The 20208-nt window shown below is 33.8% G+C and overlaps 4 protein-coding genes and 1 non-coding gene across 8 annotated transcripts; 3 read left to right on the top strand and 2 right to left on the bottom strand.

Annotated features, from left to right (window-relative positions):
• The first annotated feature begins 240 nt into the window (after window positions 1-240).
• LOC140973354 (RNA-binding protein BRN1) lies at window positions 241-4961 on the top strand. 4 transcript variants are annotated; one of them, XR_012174624.1, is made up of 11 exons: window positions 241-541; window positions 663-745; window positions 1155-1206; window positions 1315-1440; window positions 1542-1621; window positions 1957-2139; window positions 2304-2649; window positions 2794-2937; window positions 3017-3959; window positions 4195-4535; window positions 4628-4961. XR_012174624.1 is itself a non-coding variant. In XM_073436077.1 (9 exons), exons 1-9 carry the CDS (start codon window positions 394-396, stop codon window positions 3124-3126), a joined length of 1272 nt encoding a protein of 423 aa, XP_073292178.1. In that variant the 5' UTR covers window positions 241-393; the 3' UTR covers window positions 3127-4961. The 4 variants fall into 4 exon arrangements, 1 of the variants encoding a protein (XP_073292178.1); XR_012174623.1 differs by having other exon boundaries at window positions 3017-3622; window positions 3786-4535; XR_012174622.1 differs by having other exon boundaries at window positions 3017-4535.
• LOC140973357 (uncharacterized) lies at window positions 4410-4961 on the top strand. Its single transcript, XM_073436079.1, has 2 exons — window positions 4410-4535; window positions 4628-4961. The coding sequence occupies exons 1-2, from the start codon at window positions 4410-4412 to the stop codon at window positions 4718-4720; spliced, it is 219 nt and encodes a 72-aa protein (XP_073292180.1). The 3' UTR covers window positions 4721-4961.
• Window positions 4962-7101: 2140 nt separating this feature from the next.
• On the top strand, window positions 7102-9290 carry LOC140973356 (histone H2AX-like). The gene is made up of 2 exons (XM_073436078.1): window positions 7102-8366; window positions 8471-9290. The coding sequence occupies exons 1-2, from the start codon at window positions 8166-8168 to the stop codon at window positions 8642-8644; spliced, it is 375 nt and encodes a 124-aa protein (XP_073292179.1). The 5' UTR covers window positions 7102-8165; the 3' UTR covers window positions 8645-9290.
• A 288-nt stretch (window positions 9291-9578) lies between these two features.
• On the bottom strand, window positions 9579-9651 carry TRNAA-UGC (transfer RNA alanine (anticodon UGC)). The gene has a single exon. It is a non-coding gene; the product is annotated as a tRNA-Ala (tRNA).
• Window positions 9652-11931: 2280 nt separating this feature from the next.
• Window positions 11932-13474, bottom strand: LOC140972144 (protein VAPYRIN-LIKE-like). Its single transcript, XM_073434614.1, has one exon. The coding sequence runs from the start codon at window positions 13350-13352 to the stop codon at window positions 11940-11942; it is 1413 nt and encodes a 470-aa protein (XP_073290715.1). The 5' UTR covers window positions 13353-13474; the 3' UTR covers window positions 11932-11939.
• Window positions 13475-20208: the final 6734 nt, after the last annotated feature.

Below are 20208 nucleotides of genomic sequence, written 5' to 3' on the forward strand. Positions count from 1 at the left end.
TTGATTCTAATTTTGCGATAATAAAGGGGATGTGGGTGGGGTCCAGATTCGGGGGCAATTCCGTCAAATCATATCCTCATTAGATCAGAACACGTGTGGCCAGGGAGGCAGGAAGGAGTCCATCGCCGACATGTACCCATATTTGGATAAACCGTTAAAAACCAGTGGCACGATTCGTAAATAAACCCAGATCCCGAGGTCAGTTTCCCACTCCCCCATCCAAAAAAAAAAGCCCAATTTCTCATCGTTACCAGCGAAGACTTGAAATAAAAATAATGACAAAATAGAAGCTTTGGCAATAATTCAGATCATCATCAGGGAATCGTCGTAGTGGCGAAGAAATTCGACGAAAGGGGAGAATAATCGTGGAGTGTGTTTTCTTTGTTGGCGTCAATGGCGGAAGGCGGGGACAGCGTGAAGCTTTTCGTGGGCCAAGTGCCCAAGCACATGACGGAATCTCAGCTTCTCGCCATGTTCAATGAATTCGCGGCCGTCGAAGAAGTCAACATTATCAAAGACAAGGTCACGCGTGCTTCACGAGGTTTTGATTCTGATTCTTCGCATTGCATGATATAATGCTGTGATTTGAAGTGTGTTTTTTCTTTCGTTTTTCCCAAGATTTGTGGTTTCGGTATCTCTAATTTCGGTTGCGTTTGGATTAGGGTGCTGCTTTCTGATATGTCCGTCGAGGGAGGAAGCGGACAAGGCGATCAATGCATGCCACAACAACAAGACGCTGCCTGGGGTTAGTGTGATTTTTTTGTTCATGAATTCGACAATATATGTTTAACTACACTGGGAAAACCAAGCGTTGATCGACTTGATTTGATGCCGGGAAAACACTTGTAAATAATTGAGATGTGGAGATTTTAGTTATTTAGTAGCTGTTCATGAACATATTTTACGGTATGGATCCTTGGTATCAGGGTTCCAGGAAATATACACCACGGTTTTCTTTTAAATGTTGAGCTATTAAACATCGACCCACTGATTGGATGAGTAGTAGTACCCATGCAAATTTTTTAAGACAAACTATTGTTCTTCCCTATGAAATAGAAAAGTGAACTAGATTTGGGTTTTTTTTTTGTTATAGCATGAAAAGCATTTTTTTTCTCATTCTGATATAAAGGCATTGTTTTCTCTGTCCTTTCCAGGCTTCTAATCCCTTGCAAGTGAAGTATGCAGATGGGGAGTTGGAAAGACTAGGTGTCAAATTATTTCCATTTCTGTAGTACATGATTTTCTCCATTATGAGATCGCTAATTATTTTATCCCGAGTTTCTCATTCCTTGCTCTTTTGAATGAAAACATCAGAGCACAAACTCTTTGTTGGTATGCTTCCAAAAAATGTTTCTGATGCTGAGGTCTCCGCTGTGTTTTCGGAATACGGAACAATAAAAGACTTGCAAATTCTTAGAGGTTCCCAGCAAACTAGTAAAGGTGAATGTGACTTAATTAATTTTATGTGTTTATGTAGAAGTGCTGGGAACTCAACTAATTGTATCAAGTTAAATTCTAATCTAGCAACTTATCTGTTGTAGGTTGTGCTTTTCTGAAATTTGAAACAAAAGAACAAGCACTCGCTGCCATAGAATCCGTCAACGGGAAGCATAAAATAGAGGTCAGTTCAGTTTAGCAAATTTTTTTTATCAAGTTGAATTCCTTATATTTGTTTTGCCGATGAAAATTATATCTGACATATATCCTTGATAAAGTATCACGAGGGCGAAAACTCCATAAAGTTCACAGCAAGTATTTTGGTGTCAAATACTTCACTAGCCATAAACACATGCAGGACATTACAGAAACCACGTTTTGCTATAACGTATTTGTATTTACCATAAAATGGGGGATTCTTTGAATTTATTGTTTCCCACACTATTACAGAGAGAGACAGTTATGACATAACCGGTTCTACTCCACTGTCAAATTATAATTCATTCGCGTCTGTAACAGGGTTCTATTGTTCCTTTGGTGGTCAAGTGGGCTGATACAGAAAAAGAACGACAAGCACGGAGGACTCAAAAAGCTCTGTCGCAGGGATCTAATGTGGCAAATCCTGACTCTAGGCAGCATCCATCTCTATTTGGCGCTTTACCCATGGGTTATATGCCACCATATGACGGATATGGGTATCAGGTTTGTTTTCTTTTCTACTCTGAAGAAACTCATACTTGCTTAATTTTATGGAGGTATTCACTCACCTATCGTACCATCATAATCAATGGAGTACTTTTTCTCCTATTGGTACTACCTTTTGATGCTGAAGGCACATTTATATCAGTTTATGCTCGCCTATGTAGGCTCCAGGGACTTATGGACTCATGCAATATCGCCTACCACCGTTGCAAAATGAACATGCATTCCACAATCTAATACCACCTTTAAACCAAGGGAATTCTATACCTGGAGTGACACCTGATTTTTCATCTGGAATCACCCCAAGAAATTTTCCCATGTCACCTACAAGTTATGTAGGATCCGCATTTGCTGCTTTGCCTGGGGTTCAATATCCAATGACTTATCATGGAGGGATCGTGAATACTCGGCCTTTACTGGGCCCTTCTGGCTATCTATCACCTTCCAACACAAGTAGCCAACCTGCTGCATCTTCGAGTGCCAGTATGAGTTCTGTTGGTCAAATTGAAGGTTGTTGGAAATAATGATCAAGTAACTTACACATATTTGTTTTTGTATAAAAAATATATAGTGTCAAAGTTCTTTGTGTGAGTACATACATGCATCTGTTGCTTGTTCATATATCTCATGAACGTGGAATCTCTTTGAAAGCAGGTCCACCGGGAGCTAATTTATTTATTTACCATATTCCTCAAGAATTTGGTGATGATGAGCTAGCCAATGCCTTCCAGCGTTTTGGTAGGGTATTGAGTGCCAAGGTTTTCATTGACAAAGCAACTGGTGCCAGCAAATGTTTTGGTATAAACTCACTAAGTTTCTAATGATGATCTGGTATTAATACTGCTTATGTTGTTTTGTAATTAGTTCTCATCTGCAGGATTTGTAAGTTACGATTCACCAGCAGCAGCACAGGATGCAATTCATGTGATGAATGGGTTCCAATTAGGTGGTAAAAAATTGAAGGTTCAACTTAAAAAGAGACAATAAGCAAAACAAACCTTATATTCCTTGAGTTAAGCCATGAAAGAGAGCGAAGCTCTCAAGCATGCATTGCCACTACAGATCTAAAACTTGGATAACAGAAGATCGAAGATGCATTGGGTAAATGGGTGGATCTGAGACAATCAGCTCACGCACAATGATCCATTATGCTGGGATTTATGCCCAGAAACTTTTTATTCTTCTGTAATTTATGCCATGTACTTTTAGTTTGTAACATAAATACGATTTAGAAATTGATCATTGATTTATTGATTTTATTTCGGAAGATCTGTAGATTAATTTTTCAGTAAATCTCATGAAAATTTATATTATGGTTCTTCTGTTAGACAAGTTTTTAGTTCTTATTCTTTGAACTTCCCTAATCTATTTAAGATCATGCAACCAAGCGGGAGACACCGAGAATGTTGAAACCCAAGGATCTCGGAGCCATAAGAATGTGGTATCAGCCTGTGTATAAATGTGGTTTTGGTATTCTATCCAGGTGAACATTAACACATTGTATTGTGAGATTTCTTGATGCATTTTCATAATTACTTTCATTTGCATCTTTGAATTTGAGCAATTCTTTGTTTCTGACTGATGCAATTAGTAGTGAATGGTGATCACGTGTTGTTTCTGGCTGAACTGTTCTATCCGATTTTCAGGATATCCAAAACATTTGATAACGGGTTTCGGTTGTGGAATCTTTAAGGTTGTTACTTGCTGAACATGAGGCTCTGTTTGTTTCTTTATCAATAGGAGATGAATACATTGGTCAACCAATTTCTTAAAGGGTGGTGTTGTGCCAAACTGCTTGTGGCATGTCAGCCACCAAATAGGTAAACCACATATTTGATGATTGGGTTTAAGCAGCGGGTAGGTGTCCAGGATGTCGATGTGACCCATTTTTTATTCTAATTTCGTTTTATCCAAGCCATTCTTTGCTGTAGAGCTAGGCAAGAGCTCTACTTTAAGTTGGTTCAATTAGCCAGTTTTCATTGCGAACCACAACAGTAATTCGTTTGTTACATCGTACATGTATAGGAAAAGTAAACAGACCAATTGTTTACACAGGCTGAAAAAGCTAAAGAATAAATAACTTGGCAAATGCTTCTTACAAAATGATCAACAAACGAATGGACGCATACTCGTGGACTTGTGGTTGAGTACTAACGAGACCCTATATAAACCCCACCCCAAATAGGTTTTGTGTTGAAATGTTGTGATATCCAACACCAAGTCCCGACACTAACCAGTGACCTTTTGAAGTAAAAAGAAACCGTAGCAAGATGAAACCATCGGAAATGTCGAGTAAACCCAACGATGGTGTGAAGGGGGATGTAAAGAAAGAAGAAAAGAAGAAACCCTTCTTCAGGCCCGCAAAAGACGACACCAAACCACTGCTTCAGGATCCTGTGAGTACAACACCCACACACACACACATCTCCCTTTGGTTTCTTGATTTTTGGTTTATGCTTCTATTTGGGTTTTGTTGTGTGACTCGTAGATTTTGAGATCCGACCCGATTGAGACAGAGGAAGCTGTGCTGCGGCTGCCTCCTTTGCCGGATCGTTTCAGGTCCAAATCCCAGGTCCCATGAGTTATAATCTTGTCTGTTATCTATCTTTCACAATTTGTTGCTTTGCCCCAGTCAATTTTCTTTATTCTGCTGCGATCATAACCACAAGCGGCCGCGCACACAGCTGCTTGTATGGCATAAATACCTTGTTGGTTCTGTTGTGATACTTTTTTATTTCACAAATATTTGATTTGTTGGGGTATTTCTACAAGATTGTAGAAAATGATATAATTAAATAAATTAGACACATGCTTTAGTTGTATAGTATTTTCTAATTATGAGATAAACACTATTTATTTGTTGAAAATCTATAATCAGGAAGCAAAGATGAAATTCATATGCATAAATCTTATGAAATAAATATTACCTCAATCTTGGATAAAAAAATGAGTTGAGTACAAACGGGATTAGGGAAGAGAAAGTTGAAACGTTACCTCAATACCATCGATCTCTTGAACAAGAGTGATCCTATAAAGATGGAAACTATACATTCGTTAACTTGAAAAATTGTCCGAAAGAGAACGTATTGAAATTGTCTTGAGCAAACATTTAAAAAAATTTGAAATTGGTATTTTTTTTCTTCTCAATTTGATTAATTGGGCTGATGGCATCAATATCACAAAAAGGAAAACGTGAAGGAATAGCATTCGTGTACATGGAACAATGAAGCTGTCATGACCTTTCATGAATAGCCATGCTTTGGACCAAAGAAGTCATCCATCCTCTCCTATGCATGAAATCAAACCCAACCTCAAAAATTAATTAAAAAAGGTGAATTAAAAGAACATACCTATTTCAGTTTGCAATTTGGTGAGAGGGACTCTTTTTTTTTTCCCTCAAAGGACTCAACTTAAGGGTAATATGATCTTATCAAGAAAATAGTCATATTTTTAAAAATTATAAACTAATATAGGTTTTATTTTGTTCCCACCTAGATTCGACCCAAAACGTCTATCTAGTCTAATGAGAGGATATTTGTGTAACTACACCACTAGAGTTCTTTTGATTGTTTAATTAAATCAAAATTAAAAACCAAAAATGGGTCTTTGTCCCTCTGTTTAAACTACGTAGCCGATTCCAAAAAAAAGAATTGGGGTTTTCGACCTACATTTCCTTCTTTGTCCGGTGTTTTTGCAGCAGCTAGGCAGCGGTCCTTTGCCCTGTGCTCTGCTGCTTCTCCTTCTCCGGCGATTTATGCAGCAAATCGAGCAGTGATCCACGTTGATGAACCAAAAAAATGTACCTTGATTTGGTCTGGAGAGCCAAGTATTCCTTGCTGAGCTGGAATGTGCCGAACTAACCTTTGGGGAGTGGTCTGCACGATGAACAAACGTAGAGGGCTCTGAAGATGTTTTTTGCGTAACCCATCTAATGCTTAAGTCAGTACTGAGAAAAAACTTAAGAGTGCAAGATAACAGATGTTTTTTGTGTGTTATATTATTTCGCTGCGTGTTGTCACCAGGTGTTATAACAACTGTTAAATAGAATATTCTACCCTAACATAATATATATACTATTTTTTTTTTGAAAGGAATATATATACTATTATGTGACTTATATTTAGTTTTTATAATTTTATTAAAGTTTTACTATTAATATAAATAAAATATGATATTTAATAATTAATATGAAATTTTGTATCTATTTTTTTATATATGTAAATTAATAAATTACTTATTAAAATATTTAATTAGTTATCCTATTATTTTAAGTACATGCTATTGATCAACAATAATAAGGTATTTTGATAATTATTATACAATTCACAAATATCTACCATTTTTAAAATCCCAACAAACATCACATAAATTTTTTATATTATAATATTTATCATCATCTCATTTTCTTACCACTTTTTATCATATATCATTTTCTCATTCTGTCTTACAAACCAAGCAGAACCGTAAAAATATGCCAAATCAAATTATCTCAATATAAGTAGTGTATAAGTGTGAAGATAATTCTACAATCTAAAGTAAATTATTTTCATTAAATCCCATCGCAATCGCATTATATAAAATTTTGGGGAGTGGTAATTACAAGCTATCTAGAAAAATAAAACAATCCTTCTGATTGTAATTTTCAATATAGCATACACGATGTTTGCATCAAATATCTATCTGACCAACGACGTCTGGGCCAAAAATGCCAAGGTTCTATTACAATATAGAGAGTATTCTCCATAGCTCAGATTGAATGTATTCTTTTGAACTTGATGTTAATTATTTCCATCTCTTTGTTCGACTGATGAACCGTCTCGCCCATGCTATCCAACCGAGTCTTGCACCCGGTCCACTCTAGGGAGAAGATCTCCATATGTAGCATAGTCTCATTCCGTTTAGCGGTGTACTCACCACAGCCTTATGGCTCCAAAAGAACATCAGATAGATGTCATAGCAAAATCTGCACAAATACTTTGAAATTACAGAAGCCGAGGAAAATACACCAAAAACCATGTTATCTTCATTTCATCACCAAAAACTTGATGTAACTTATATCCATGTCATGTTGTATCCATCTCCCTGTATCTATATCTTGCATCATAGCTTAACAATGAGAACATATTAACATGTTGTACAACAGTACAAGTAAGATGCCAGTACAAATTTTACACAAGTAACAACAAATTACTCCGGTATCAAAGATTGTATTTTGTAGAAAATCCTTGTGCCAAGCAAGCAATTCATAACAAGAACTACAGTTCAGAACTCTAATCAGATTCCAAAAATATAAACAACATGGAATTACAGCCTAGGAACTAACAGAGACAGCAAACCTCCTAACTCGAGTTCTATCATGACGCCCAACTTGAATAGTCAAACCAATATCAAAGCTTATTCTAGCAACTCTCTGTACAAGATACAGCTTATCTATACTTCAGTAAGAGACAGTGGTATACTAGTATTCTACTCCATAACAGACGGGAAAAAGAAACATATAACCATCTGATCTAACACTACAAGGTCTCATCTTTTACAAAACCTATCTTTAAGAATGGAAACATGAACATAAAGAAAGTAAAAGTTAAAGTCTGTGATGCGTAAGTAATGAACAATAATAACCAGCATATATGATGTAGAAAAAAAAACTTTTAGGAAATGAAAAACCTAGTACAGTAAAACTAGCCTATCTTGGGAAACAAGTGCTTCTTCATGTTGCTCACACGCCAAAATGGTTCTTTTAATTTAGTAGGTTTAGCCATCATTTACTTTCGCGATTCTGATCTATTAGCAATACAAGTTTCGTTAAATTTTAAATTCAAAATATTTTGTAGCCGCGGATTACTCCCGCACCTCTCTCCAAATTTAATTTTCAAAACATTTCAGAACCGCGCCAACACCACTTTAGCAAATCCAAATGCACCTGCCCCCCCTCCTATAAAACCCCCTTCCACCATCCATTGCTTCATATCCCCTGAAATTCCCTAATCTCCTTAAGTTAAATTTTCTCACCGCAAGAATTGAATATGGAGTCCACTAACGTAGCCACAATCAAGGCCAGCGAAGGGAAATCCAAGGCTCGCCCAAGAAGCCGGTCGGAAAGGGCAGGGCTAGAGTTCCCTGTCGGAAGAATCAAACGATATATGAAGGAGGGCAAGTACGCGAACCGCATCGGTGCTGGATCCACTGTGTATCTTGCTGCCGTTATGGAATATCTAGCTGCTGAAGTTAGTTGATTACACTCAATCTATTATTTCGTTTCCTTATTCAGTCATAATTTCGGGAATTGGTTGATCGGTATTACTCTTGGCTACCTGATTTGTCAATCCAGGTCTTGGAGCTTGCAGGTGATCAGGCTAAGAGGGAGAAGAAGAATCGGATAACACCATCACACATACGGTTTGCAGTGACAGCTGATGAAGAATTGAGAGGCCTCTGCGGTGGCGCGATGTTTCCAAGTGCTAGTGCCCCACCCAATATTCACGGTGATTTGCTGCCAAAGTAATCTGGAGAAAGGGATTGACTCTGCTACATTTTAGTTTCAAGTTTCTGTTTTTTTCCCGTATCATGTATGCAATGAATTAACGCAATAAGTTTTCTCTCACCCATTTCCGATGTATTCCATAGGAATCCAAGGGCCTTCTATGTGGTTGAGGAAGTGTTCTTCCAATTTATCGAATCAACAATGCCATCTCAAGTTATTGATGCCCATAACTTCTTCCAAATTTACGATCCTTACTTCACAATTTGAATGAAGTCGAAAACTAATAAGTCCATCAGAGGATGAAAATGTAAGAAGATCACACATACAACAATACAAGGAATCAAATATGGAAACTAATTGCTAAAGAATTTAAATGAGTAACAATGAAATAGATTTAAGTACCATATACTACGCAACACATTAATAATCACAAGAGATACAAATACGTCAAGCGATATATTGAATAATACCACATTATTGAAACAAATCACTAGAGACGAATAAATTCTTGTCATATATGGAGCTCAGTGAATCCCCAACATTGAAACAAAATAATAACTCGTGTACCGTAACTTCGATGGAACTTTCGGGAATAAACCCAACGGACAATATGTACGCATTCCTCTCTCAGACATTCAGTTCCTGAACGCTTCAAAAGAAACTAGAGGAGTCAAAAAGAGAATGAATAGGCACGGAAATCAAATTACTACTGTTGAATCATCGAAGGAGGTATACGACGAGGTGAGAGAACCTGGAGCTGGATGTTCCGTAAGCCGAAACCCATCTCGAAAACTGACACCGGTGGACGGTGGGTGTTGGCAGCCGCGCACGGTAAGTCGGGGAGAATTTTAATTTTAAAAAAATAAATAAAAGAGTTGCCGTCAGATATTTTTGTTATGAAAATGGAGTCAGAATTAGACAATTAGTAGCTATTTGAGGGGAAAAAGGCAGAAAATGGAGATGCGGGGGATCGAACCCCGTGCCTCTCGCATGCAAAGCGAGCGCTCTACCATTTGAGCTACATCCCCATTCTATTTAAATATTCAAATATTTAAATATTTAAATATTCATATATTTATAAATATTAAAATATTGATATTTAGTGGATAATTTTGGTTTTATATTTATTTTTAATATGTACCCAAATATTTAAATATGTTGTAACAATCTCGGAAACAAAAATTCAAAAAAAATAAAAATGTATGGAATCATTTATCGATTGGTGACCTAAAATCAAATTAGGTTTTACTGGACTACAAAAAGGAAATTTTGTCAAATTTATACGGTAAGTTTATATATTCTCTAATATCATTATTTTTTTAATTTTAATGTTGTAATTTTTCTATTTTGTATTAGTATTTTGTAAGAACGCTCTCGTGGTGTCGGAAAATGCTAATAAGTCGTCAAAAATTGTTGATGCAACATAAAAATAATTTGCTAACATATTCAGCATCACGTAACAGTCTCTCAGAATATAACTAGATACCCAAAAAAACAAAACAAAGCCGCAAAGTCAAAGTTAGACAACGAAAACAAAAAACATGACAACATATTAGATAAATTAATTGGTTATTTCCCCGTCAAAAAAATTTATCTATTTCGGCCAAATTCGACAGGATAAAATTTTTATTTTATGCTTCGGAGTTCAGACTTCAGATTATTAGTGGGAAAATGTATACATTATTATTTAATTCCAACTAATCAAAATTCATGGACTTCGTTTTGATTATACGTCGGAAGAAATTGTTTAAAGTCGTGACGTAAGCACAAAAAGTGGACTTTTGTATACAGCAACTGAGAACGACATTTGAACTAAAACTATTGTTTCCATGTTACTAAACGATAATCAATTTCTTTTATGAGTAGATCTCTTGTGTGACGTTCTCACGAATCTCTATCTTGAGACGGATCAATTTTATCGATATTCACAATAAAAAAATAATATTCTTATCATAAAAATTAATATTTTTTCATGGATGACCCAAATAAGAGATTCGTCTCACAAAATACGATCCGTGAGATCGTCTTACATAAATTTTTACTTTTTTTCATTAATTGTCAATCAGAAAATTGTTACGCTGGATTCAAATCATACACAGACCTACGTATGTAATATTTGTTTATATCTTTTAATTAATTTGTCTTATTTTAATCAATGATATAAGAGTGATTGAAAGAGACAACTAATAATTCGATGAATATTATTGCTATAATATAACCCATTAAAAGCCAAGTATTTTGGCTGGAAGATAAAAAATAATTCTGTTAATTTGATGGTGAAACTATACTTATTGCATATAATTTCCCTACTACAATCTGTTAAATGAGCCAAAAACGATTATATTGTTTTTAGATCAAGTGATTTGATTTGAAATTCGATTTGAGAAATTATCCGGAGTTCAAAAATTATTATCAAATAGAAATGAGATGAATTTAAAATCATCTCATTAAATTTAGCTAAAATAAATATAATATATTTGAATATCTTTCTGGAGTACTCGAATTGATAAAGTAGATGAGCGTTTGATCAATAAACATAGATTCGATTCGCCAAATCAACACTTTTTAGAACGTATATGTCACACATGGTTTCTTTAGTTCGTTGCAAATCATAATTCATGCAATCGTGTATATACTATTGTAAAAAATCCACATAAACCCATAATTCATCATACTAAATCATTAAAAATTTGACTGAAAACTTAAGCGAAAGCGTACCTGAAACCATAATCATGAAATCTTTAGAACGTGTCTTGATCTTCCAGATCTACGCGCTTTTTTTTTTTTTGAGAGAATCATTTAGTTTTCTCTTTTGGATTATTTTCTTATTGTGTGAGAGAATAAAGAGTGTGACTGCATGCGATCTGTGGATCATAATTCATATATAGATAATGTATATTATTATCTTATATTTCTGTTTTAGTTCATCATAAAAACAGAAATTACATTTATGTTTTTACACATTAAAGACTCACCAGTTATACATTAAAGCTCAATAATACGAAACATATTGATCATTTTATTTTGAACTTAACTTAACCGACAACTCATAATACATAATTATTCATATATAAACTCATATAAATAAAATTGATCCAAAATATACTACTACAATCTATTATTGGAGACACCGGACACCAATTGTCTCTCCGGCTTGCTACCATCACTTGATCAAAATCAAGACTTGTGAAGGGTATAAAAATTCCTCAAATCTAGATATACAATCACCTACTTGGATTCAGTTTGAAAAACCATACAACAAAAGATCATGTACATGTAACTCAAATCCAAAGAAAATGATGCCTGTGTTTCAGGTTTAAGCCCTCTCTCCCCCTTGATGCAAAGGATTAACTAAAGAAGGATGATTCCCGAAACTCTCTGCGTCAGAGTCCAACATTCCTTTCAAACTCTTGAAACCTGCTTTAGCCCCATGTGACAGAAGATACATAGCCACTCCAACATGACCGGCCTCGACTGCTCGAAGCAGAGGCACGTACCTGGTGCCATCGACCAGGTCGACACGAGCTCCATGGCTAATCAAAATCTTCACACTCTCCAAATTCCCTTTGAATGCTGCCCTATGCAGAGGGGTCCAATCATTTTGATCTCTCCCGTTCACCTTAGCCCCTTGAGCCAGACAACTCGTCATCGTGTGCACATCATCTATCCGTGCAGCTCGGTGCAATAAATCACTTAAATGTAACGAATCGTATAAGTGCGAATAGCCCTGATCGACTGCCAGAGCAAACGCGGTTTTCCCTTCTTTGGTGACGGCTTTTTTTGCGAAAACCGAGTTGTTTAACAAGAATTCGACAGCCTCTGCGTGCCCCTCATTTGCCGCATAGTGTAGAGGAGTCCAGCCTTCATCATCCGCGACATCAACTTCACTACCTATTGAAACAAGAAACCGAAGGGCTTCAACTTGGCCATGAATTGCTGCGAGGTGGAGTGCTGTTTGGCCCTGAGAATTCACCGAATTCAAGTCAATATCCGGGTATCCCAAGCATAGGATTTCCATTAAATCGACCTGGTTCATAGTTGCTGCAGCGTGTAAAACCCGGTCAATCTTGTTATTAATCTCACAACCTGATTCAATCAATATTTTCACAGCCTCAGCTTTTCCAGACTTGACAGCCAATGAAACCAGGGACTCTTCTTCCGAACCAGTATCAGAAACATCTGCGCCAGCTTCAATCAGGGTGTAAATGAACTGTGGCGTCCCATTCTCGGCGGCAACTCGGAGCAGCGCAGTGAGCTGGGATTCATCGCAGCAAGAAACAGCCATCGAGAAAAGAAATTTTGTTTCCAGGGACATGGGTGAAGGCGAGAGAAGAAACTCCGCGACATGTGGCCCGACAAATGAAACGGGGAGAGTGGCGTCCTTAAAAATATGCGGCCCTGGTTTCGAGAACAGTTGCCGTATATCGTCCTGGTGAGCTTTCCCGGTGGGAAGCATCGATGATCGAACAAGAACCGTGTCCGGGGGAGAACACAGCGGAGGCTGATCACTCGCCTTGTTCAGGAAAAGAGTGAACGATGCAGATGAAAGCGGTTGGATTATAGAGAAGGATTGCGAAAACGAGAAGGTTGACTTGTTCGAAGACGTGAGCGAAACTGCCACAGACATGGTGTGCATCAGATTCTTCAACCTGAAAACTTGGCTACACTTCTGGCCTCTGATGAAGAACAGTTCGATTATCTGCATATCCGGCTTGATCAATCTGTCCATGGCCTGGAAAACTATCAACTGGGAATATTTTTTGATGAAGAATTTGCAATATGTGAACGGAGAGAATGATTGAGATGGGGTTGTTTGTTTCTGTGCTATGAATTAGTGTGATTAATGTATAAATATCATGGGATTGGATAGTTTAATGAATATTTTGGTTGGGCTGTAATTGAATGATGGTGGGGAAGAAAGATTCAAGCTTGTTTAACTTATTTGTGAGAAAAAAAGTGAGCAATTCCAACTTCTTGACCAGGCCAACCATTAATTTTCATGTATTTTTATATTCTGATAGTATTATTTTTTATATAAAAAAATTTTACTCATAAAATATAATTTTTTAAAGGTAAAAACTTATGTGAGACGGTCTCACGGGTCGTATTTTATGAGACGAATCTTTTATTTGGATCATCTATGAAAAAGTATTATTTTTTATGCTAAGAGTATTATTTTTTATTGTGAATATCGATAGGGATCACCCGTCTCACAGATAAGAGACTTACTTTTGTTTTAATCATATATGGGTCAATACATAGTACTGATATGACCAAAATGATAAGTATTATAAATTTGTCAATTGTATTACTTCGATTTGGTAGAGATATTATCTTTCATTTAGTAATGAAATTTGAAGAAGAAAAATATGAACATTGGCGATATGATTGTATTATTGAAACATCGTTTAACAAACTACCAAAAATTAGAATTGGACATTGAAAGTGAAAAAGAAATGGAAAATAGAGAAAAGAGTGAAAAATGCATTGTATATGTCAATCAAATTGACTTGATCAACTATGGTCTGAATGGTGCAAATTCCTGTTACGTTTAAGTCCATGCTAGCATAAGGTTAGTATTTGATACTTTAATGCAAAATTAAAGCATAAAAATTTTTGTAAGACGGTCTCACGGATCAATTTCGTTGGTCGAATATCTTATTTGGATCCATGAAAAAGTATTACTTTTTATGCTAAGAGTATTACTTCTTATTGTAAATATCGATAAGGTTGACTCGTCTCACAGATAAAGATTCGTGAGACCATATCACAAAAGACCTACTCAAATTAAAGAGCCCAAAATTGATGGTCCACAGTATTTCGGTGCACAAATTATTGATAAGATGACCCATTAATAAATAAAATATTGTAAATGACTTAATTGATATATGATCAAACTAAAAATTCAATTTTACCTATAATATAAAATTTTAATTATTGTTATTAAATTCAACAAATTACACTTTGTTTTTCAATATTATTTTATTGCTTAAAATTGAGGGAAAAAAATTTTAAAATTATATTATAATAAATAAGTATATATTATATATATTCTTTGAATACAAAATTTTAGAAGTACTAACTAATAAATAACATATTCAATTATAATATATTTTAAAAATATATTATAAAATGATATTATAGTTTTATGATAACATATCAATAAAATTACAACTCTAGAAATCAATCATACACACACTCAATTTTGAACATTTTCCCAAATTTTCAACCGATCAGATTGTTTAGATCATCCGATAACAATATCTCCGAGCTCCAGTAAAATATGTATTCAACCATCAATTCTATTCAAATCACCTTAGCTGAATTTTTATCCATAGTATCTTAACCTGAATTATTTAGTTTCAAGTTCTTTTAAATTTGGTGTCAATTATATCCGTCGAATCGAAACTCGACGATATTGTCATCTATATATCACTGGTAGATTCAAAATTTTAGGTGATGTAATTAAATTGTGATATCAGTGAAATGACTTATTGGATGAGTAGAATTTGAAGTTTTCTTATGGTAAGATTGCATCTTACATATTGTTATTACCATCTAACTTTTACCTGTTGGGTGAATGCAAGTTATGAAGATATAGGCTCCCAGAAGCGACAGAAAATTGTACTGAAAAAGGACGGAATAGGAGACAAAGTATAGCTGTAAAATCTGTGATCCTTAAGTAAATTGATGCATTGTTCTTGGATCAGATATTTTATGGTATCTCATGGTGTCTTAGCCAGTTTCACTTATGATTTATTATAATAATAACAATAATAAGCCGACGAGGTTTTTGTCCAATGATTAAAGTTGAGGTAATGAGATTTGTTGGTTTCAGATTCGAGTCATACGGATAGTTTTCTTAATTTATTACTTAGATAGATTTAGTTGTTTTTTTTATACTTTTTTATCTGAGATAAGCAAGTTTTGGGTTCACGCTCAAGTCTCGTCAGTAGTGCGAACAGTTGCATTATATCTTTGTAGTCTGGAATAATATCATTCTTGTACTCTAATAAAAAAACATTATAATTAAATAAATTATTTTCATCCCAACTTGGGCAAAAATAATAAAAAAAAGTAGATAATTATCTTTTTATTATTAGTCGTACAATAATTTATTAAAGCGTATGTCTCTTGTAAGACGATCTCACGAATTTTTATCTGTGAGACGGGTCAATCCTACCTATATTCACAATAAAAAATAATACTCTTAACATAAAAAGTAATATTTTTTCATGGATGACCCAAATAAGAGATTTGTCTCACAAAATACGACCCGTGAGACCGTCTCACACAAGTTTTTGTCTTTATTAAAATTGTTAAATATCATGTTTTTTCAGATACGATTTAATTATTGCTTGTTTTTCTTGATCGAAATCTTTTTTACGATGTTAAAATTTTAAGTGGCTCTGTATATATAACTGTTTACATCTTACTCTTTACTTATAAAAAAAATCCAACAAGATAATTTTTTTTTCCTTTTTTATCAATCTATCTATTAAATTTCAGTATTTTTATAATTTTTTTACCTTTGAGTGGATTATTTTATTAATTATTTAAGTAATATGAAGTACATACCATTAAAATATACACGTTATTGAATTATGAGTGTACTGTAAATTTACAATATTTGTGTTGATTGTAGATTTAATTACAATATTGTCTTATTTTATAATATAGAAATCAAACTAATTTAAAAAATCGATTAAACTCAACAAAAAAAAAAAAAAAAAAAAAAAACGTAGCACATGTATCCAACCAATTTCCAGGGACAATGTCAGTCTACCCCAGAGTTTTCATGTTTTTTTTTTAAAAAAAAACTATATATACTATATAAATATAAAATATCATCTTTAATTTTTTATATTCAATTTCTCATATAAAAAGGCTACATCTTGTCATGCCCCAGGTTCAGTGCTGGAACAATAGTAACTACTTTGTTTTAGACACCGAATGATCAATTCATGTTGTTATATATGAATATTTGAATAACCATTTAAAATTATTCGATGTATTGTCTAAGTAGAACTGTTATTAATAAAAAAAATACAAAAAGATATTTAAAAAAATCACTTGTTATTTTGTCTTTCCGATTGGGTTTACTTCCATAATAACATTATCCAATTGTCAACATATGCTCAATATAGTCCATTTTTTTTATGAAATATGTAACTCATGAATGCGCTTAGTATAATAAGTGACAATATTGACAATAATGAAATTTTTGAAATCATTTTTCTAAAATCGACGATTCTGACTACCAAAATTTATACCCGGATACTCCAACATATTTGGCTGATAAAGTTCCATATTTAGATATCGAAGTCTTATCTCGTCTCGTACGTTAACATGATATTCACATATTTGTTTTATTTTTCTAGGATTTCATTTTATACAAGTAGAGGATGACTGACGAACGTTGCTTAGAGAGGAAATAAAAGGATTTTGGATATTGGGAATTGGAACTTTCATTTGATTGACGTTGTATTGTAGGACCGTAGGAATTGAAGTGCTTTAAATTGCTTGCCGATGTCTCTTCTTAAAGAAAAACAATGTCAATATCTTTCCTTTCATTGCAATGTATTGATATTATATTTTGAAATAGTTAAGGTTATATCACTAAACAAGTAATAAAATAACGATAAAAAAAAATACTTAATTAGTAACAGTCAATCAAAGACTCAACAACAAATAATCAAAAATTCAACATTCAATGTCTCATCAAAAATTGTTCAAGCGACAAATATTCAAACAATAACCAATCAATGGCTCATCAACAAGTATTCAATTAATAACCAATCAAGCAATCTAAATGATTTTCTATACAATATAATTTAAAACTAATTTGAGAATTTCATGATTTTAAAGTAATACGACAGTTAATATAACTTGAAATTTTTTTTTTCCCAACACTTATAAATTATAATGTAATTTAATTTGATCCAACAACAAACAATCGAGCAAAATCAACAAATTAAATTTTCATTATTCAAGAAATAACTATCCAGCTCTACAAATGTATACCATCCAAGCAAATTGATAACATATTACTATTAGGCTTAGAGACCAATTTTCTCTAAACAAATGAAATTAATACACTTCCAACAAAAATCTTCTACAGCAAAACATGCATTAACATTCAGAAAAAAGGCCTTCATTGGTTTGAACCAAAGCAATCATCAACTAACACATTTTTGAGAAAAATATTCAGAAAAACTTTAATATATTTTTGAAAAAATTGTGCCCAAAAAAGATAGAAAATTTAAGCAGACAAATATGTTTTTATATATATAGATTTCAGACAAAAAGTACTTACTTATTTGTCTTATGTTTCTATAGTCAAAAATCAACAACGGGTCATATGTAACTCCACGTAACACATTGCATGTACATTTGTTTATATTATATTAATTTAATTGAGGACAACCTCACTTACGTCTGTCAGAACAGAGAACATAGCACCACTCTTTTGTTTTAATGTAAATTGGGAGATGTTTCCCTAATACAATATCATTAAAATGTTTGATCCAAACCATGTTCCTACATAGATCTAACAATTGGAACAAATAAAATATCAACATCTCAAGTTTGAGACGGTAAATTAGATTCGAACATTAACATGTTATTTTTAAAGTAACTTTTATCCGTTGAGCGACAGCCCTTCCACTCGGCACCATTGGATCACTAAGGTCGACTTTCGTCCTTGCTCGACTGATGGATCTTGCAGTCAAGCTCCCTTCTGCCTTTGCACTCGAGGGCAAATCTCCGTTCGACCCGAAGAAATCTTTGCACGCCTCCGTTACCTTTTGGGAGGCCTACGCTCTATAAAAACTGTCTACCTACTCGAGGCTAACGTTTTTTAAAAATTTTATAGTTATTGTTGGTGATAAAAGATAATTAAGAATGAGAACAGGCAAGTGCGGTAGTACTTGGAATCAGAATCACGTTCTCCGTGAATTACTTGCATACGCCATATCATTTAATTTTGATTTGGAGTTCAAAACTTTGCACAAAAATTAAAAAAAAAAAAATTGGTCAATCACTAATGTTCACCAATATAATTAATTGGTCAACGTTAACACAATAGATGCAAGATTCAATGGTTCTTATAAAATAAATAATAACTTTTGAACATGTGGTGATAATAAATATCTTGCAACATGCATATTGGAAAATTATTTTTCAGTCTTTTATATTTGACGTCTTGCGATTTTTCGTCTGTCGCGTTTTCCGAATTGAATTCAAGTATTCTATTGTACTTTTCTTTTTGACAATTTTGGTCTCTTGTTTTGTAATATTAATCATTTTTATATAAAAATTGAAAAATCAACATCATATCAGCGCGACATCAGAGTTAATTGACAAAAAAAAAACAAAAAATGAAGAATAAAAAAACAAAGATCGAGAACAAAAACTGGAATTTGATAATATTGAGAACCAATTTCACACATGAAATGACCAAATTTACAATTTTTTTTTCCTATTATTATGAATTTACCTAATAAAAAAGCTGCTATTTTTTTTATTTGTATTTGGAGAAGAGTATATTACAATTTTCATCGAATTTTGGTGTGGACTATATAAATTTGGTTCTCACTGAATCGACACCCAATCTAGGACTAGTTGGTTTTCTGACATAAAAATGCGTATTGAAAGAAGAGCAAAGGAAAAATGGGAGCACTATCTCGGGTTTACAAAAGGTGCGAGGAGGCCATTTAATTGCAAATATTAGTCACACCCTGCGTGCCAAAAAATCTTATATAATTATAAACTTTTGGCATATCGGTCTGTCTTACATATGTTCACTAGTAATTTCATATCTAAATTAAAAAATAATGTTTTTATATATATTATGAAAAAAATTTAAATTATTATTTATAATATAAGAACTTTGCTTGTGATTTTTAATAATCACTTGATATATTGTTTGAGGAAGGTAAATTTTTTCCTATATCAAAAGTTGTGGTAATGTTGTGAATTGAGTGTGATCTCAAGAATTTAGATGGTGGGAGTTATTTTATGTCCTATTTTTCTTTTGAGAAAGGAAAATTTTAAGTTAGTCATTTCTCTTCCAAGAATGTCATCACAGTGACGACTAATCACGTGACCAAGTATCTATTGAACGTCCAATACTACATGAATATGGTTTAACATTGTTTATGAAAGTACATTGACTTGAGAAAGAGGTGAATCATATGGAGAGTGCCTACATTTAGTGGATATCAATTCATTCATTATTGGATTGCACTTAATGTCTCCATATAGTAATTGATGATCCACCATTTGAGTTAGGATAGTACAATATATTCTCATTCATGCGTTTGTTCTTATGTTGTGTCCACCGTCATGATACATTTGAAAGGGTTATTGCTCATAAATGTTGTCAACATAAGTACACAACACTGCAGCGGAAAATAATATTTAACACACACGTAAATTTTAATAAATAAACACCAGTTATTTGAATTATACACAAGTACGAATACATGTGCGATGCCTCATGACAAGAACATCCACTAGAAACATATGTAAATCGTTTTAACAAAACAATACTAGTGAGATTAATAAAACTAAATTCCTTGACA

Source organism: Primulina huaijiensis, chromosome 3 (assembly GCF_012295235.1).
Source record: "Primulina huaijiensis isolate GDHJ02 chromosome 3, ASM1229523v2, whole genome shotgun sequence".
In the NCBI taxonomy this organism is placed as follows: Eukaryota; Viridiplantae; Streptophyta; class Magnoliopsida; order Lamiales; family Gesneriaceae; genus Primulina; species Primulina huaijiensis.

Bases quoted from the DNA above. Each gene is read 5' to 3' on its own strand.
- LOC140973354 (XM_073436077.1), top strand. From the start codon at position 394: ATGGCGGAAGGCGGGGACAGCGTGAAGCTTTTCGTGGGCCAAGTGCCC. The intron at 1,441-1,541 runs GTGAATGTGACT...TATCTGTTGTAG, and splicing joins TTCCCAGCAAACTAGTAAAG to GTTGTGCTTTTCTGAAATTT. The intron at 2,650-2,793 runs GTTGTTGGAAAT...CTTTGAAAGCAG, and splicing joins TTCTGTTGGTCAAATTGAAG to GTCCACCGGGAGCTAATTTA.
- LOC140973357 (XM_073436079.1), top strand. From the start codon at position 4,410: ATGAAACCATCGGAAATGTCGAGTAAACCCAACGATGGTGTGAAGGGG. The intron at 4,536-4,627 runs GTGAGTACAACA...TGTGACTCGTAG, and splicing joins AACCACTGCTTCAGGATCCT to ATTTTGAGATCCGACCCGAT.
- LOC140973356 (XM_073436078.1), top strand. From the start codon at position 8,166: ATGGAGTCCACTAACGTAGCCACAATCAAGGCCAGCGAAGGGAAATCC. The intron at 8,367-8,470 runs GTTAGTTGATTA...TTGTCAATCCAG, and splicing joins TGGAATATCTAGCTGCTGAA to GTCTTGGAGCTTGCAGGTGA.
- LOC140972144 (XM_073434614.1), bottom strand. From the start codon at position 13,352: ATGGACAGATTGATCAAGCCGGATATGCAGATAATCGAACTGTTCTTC.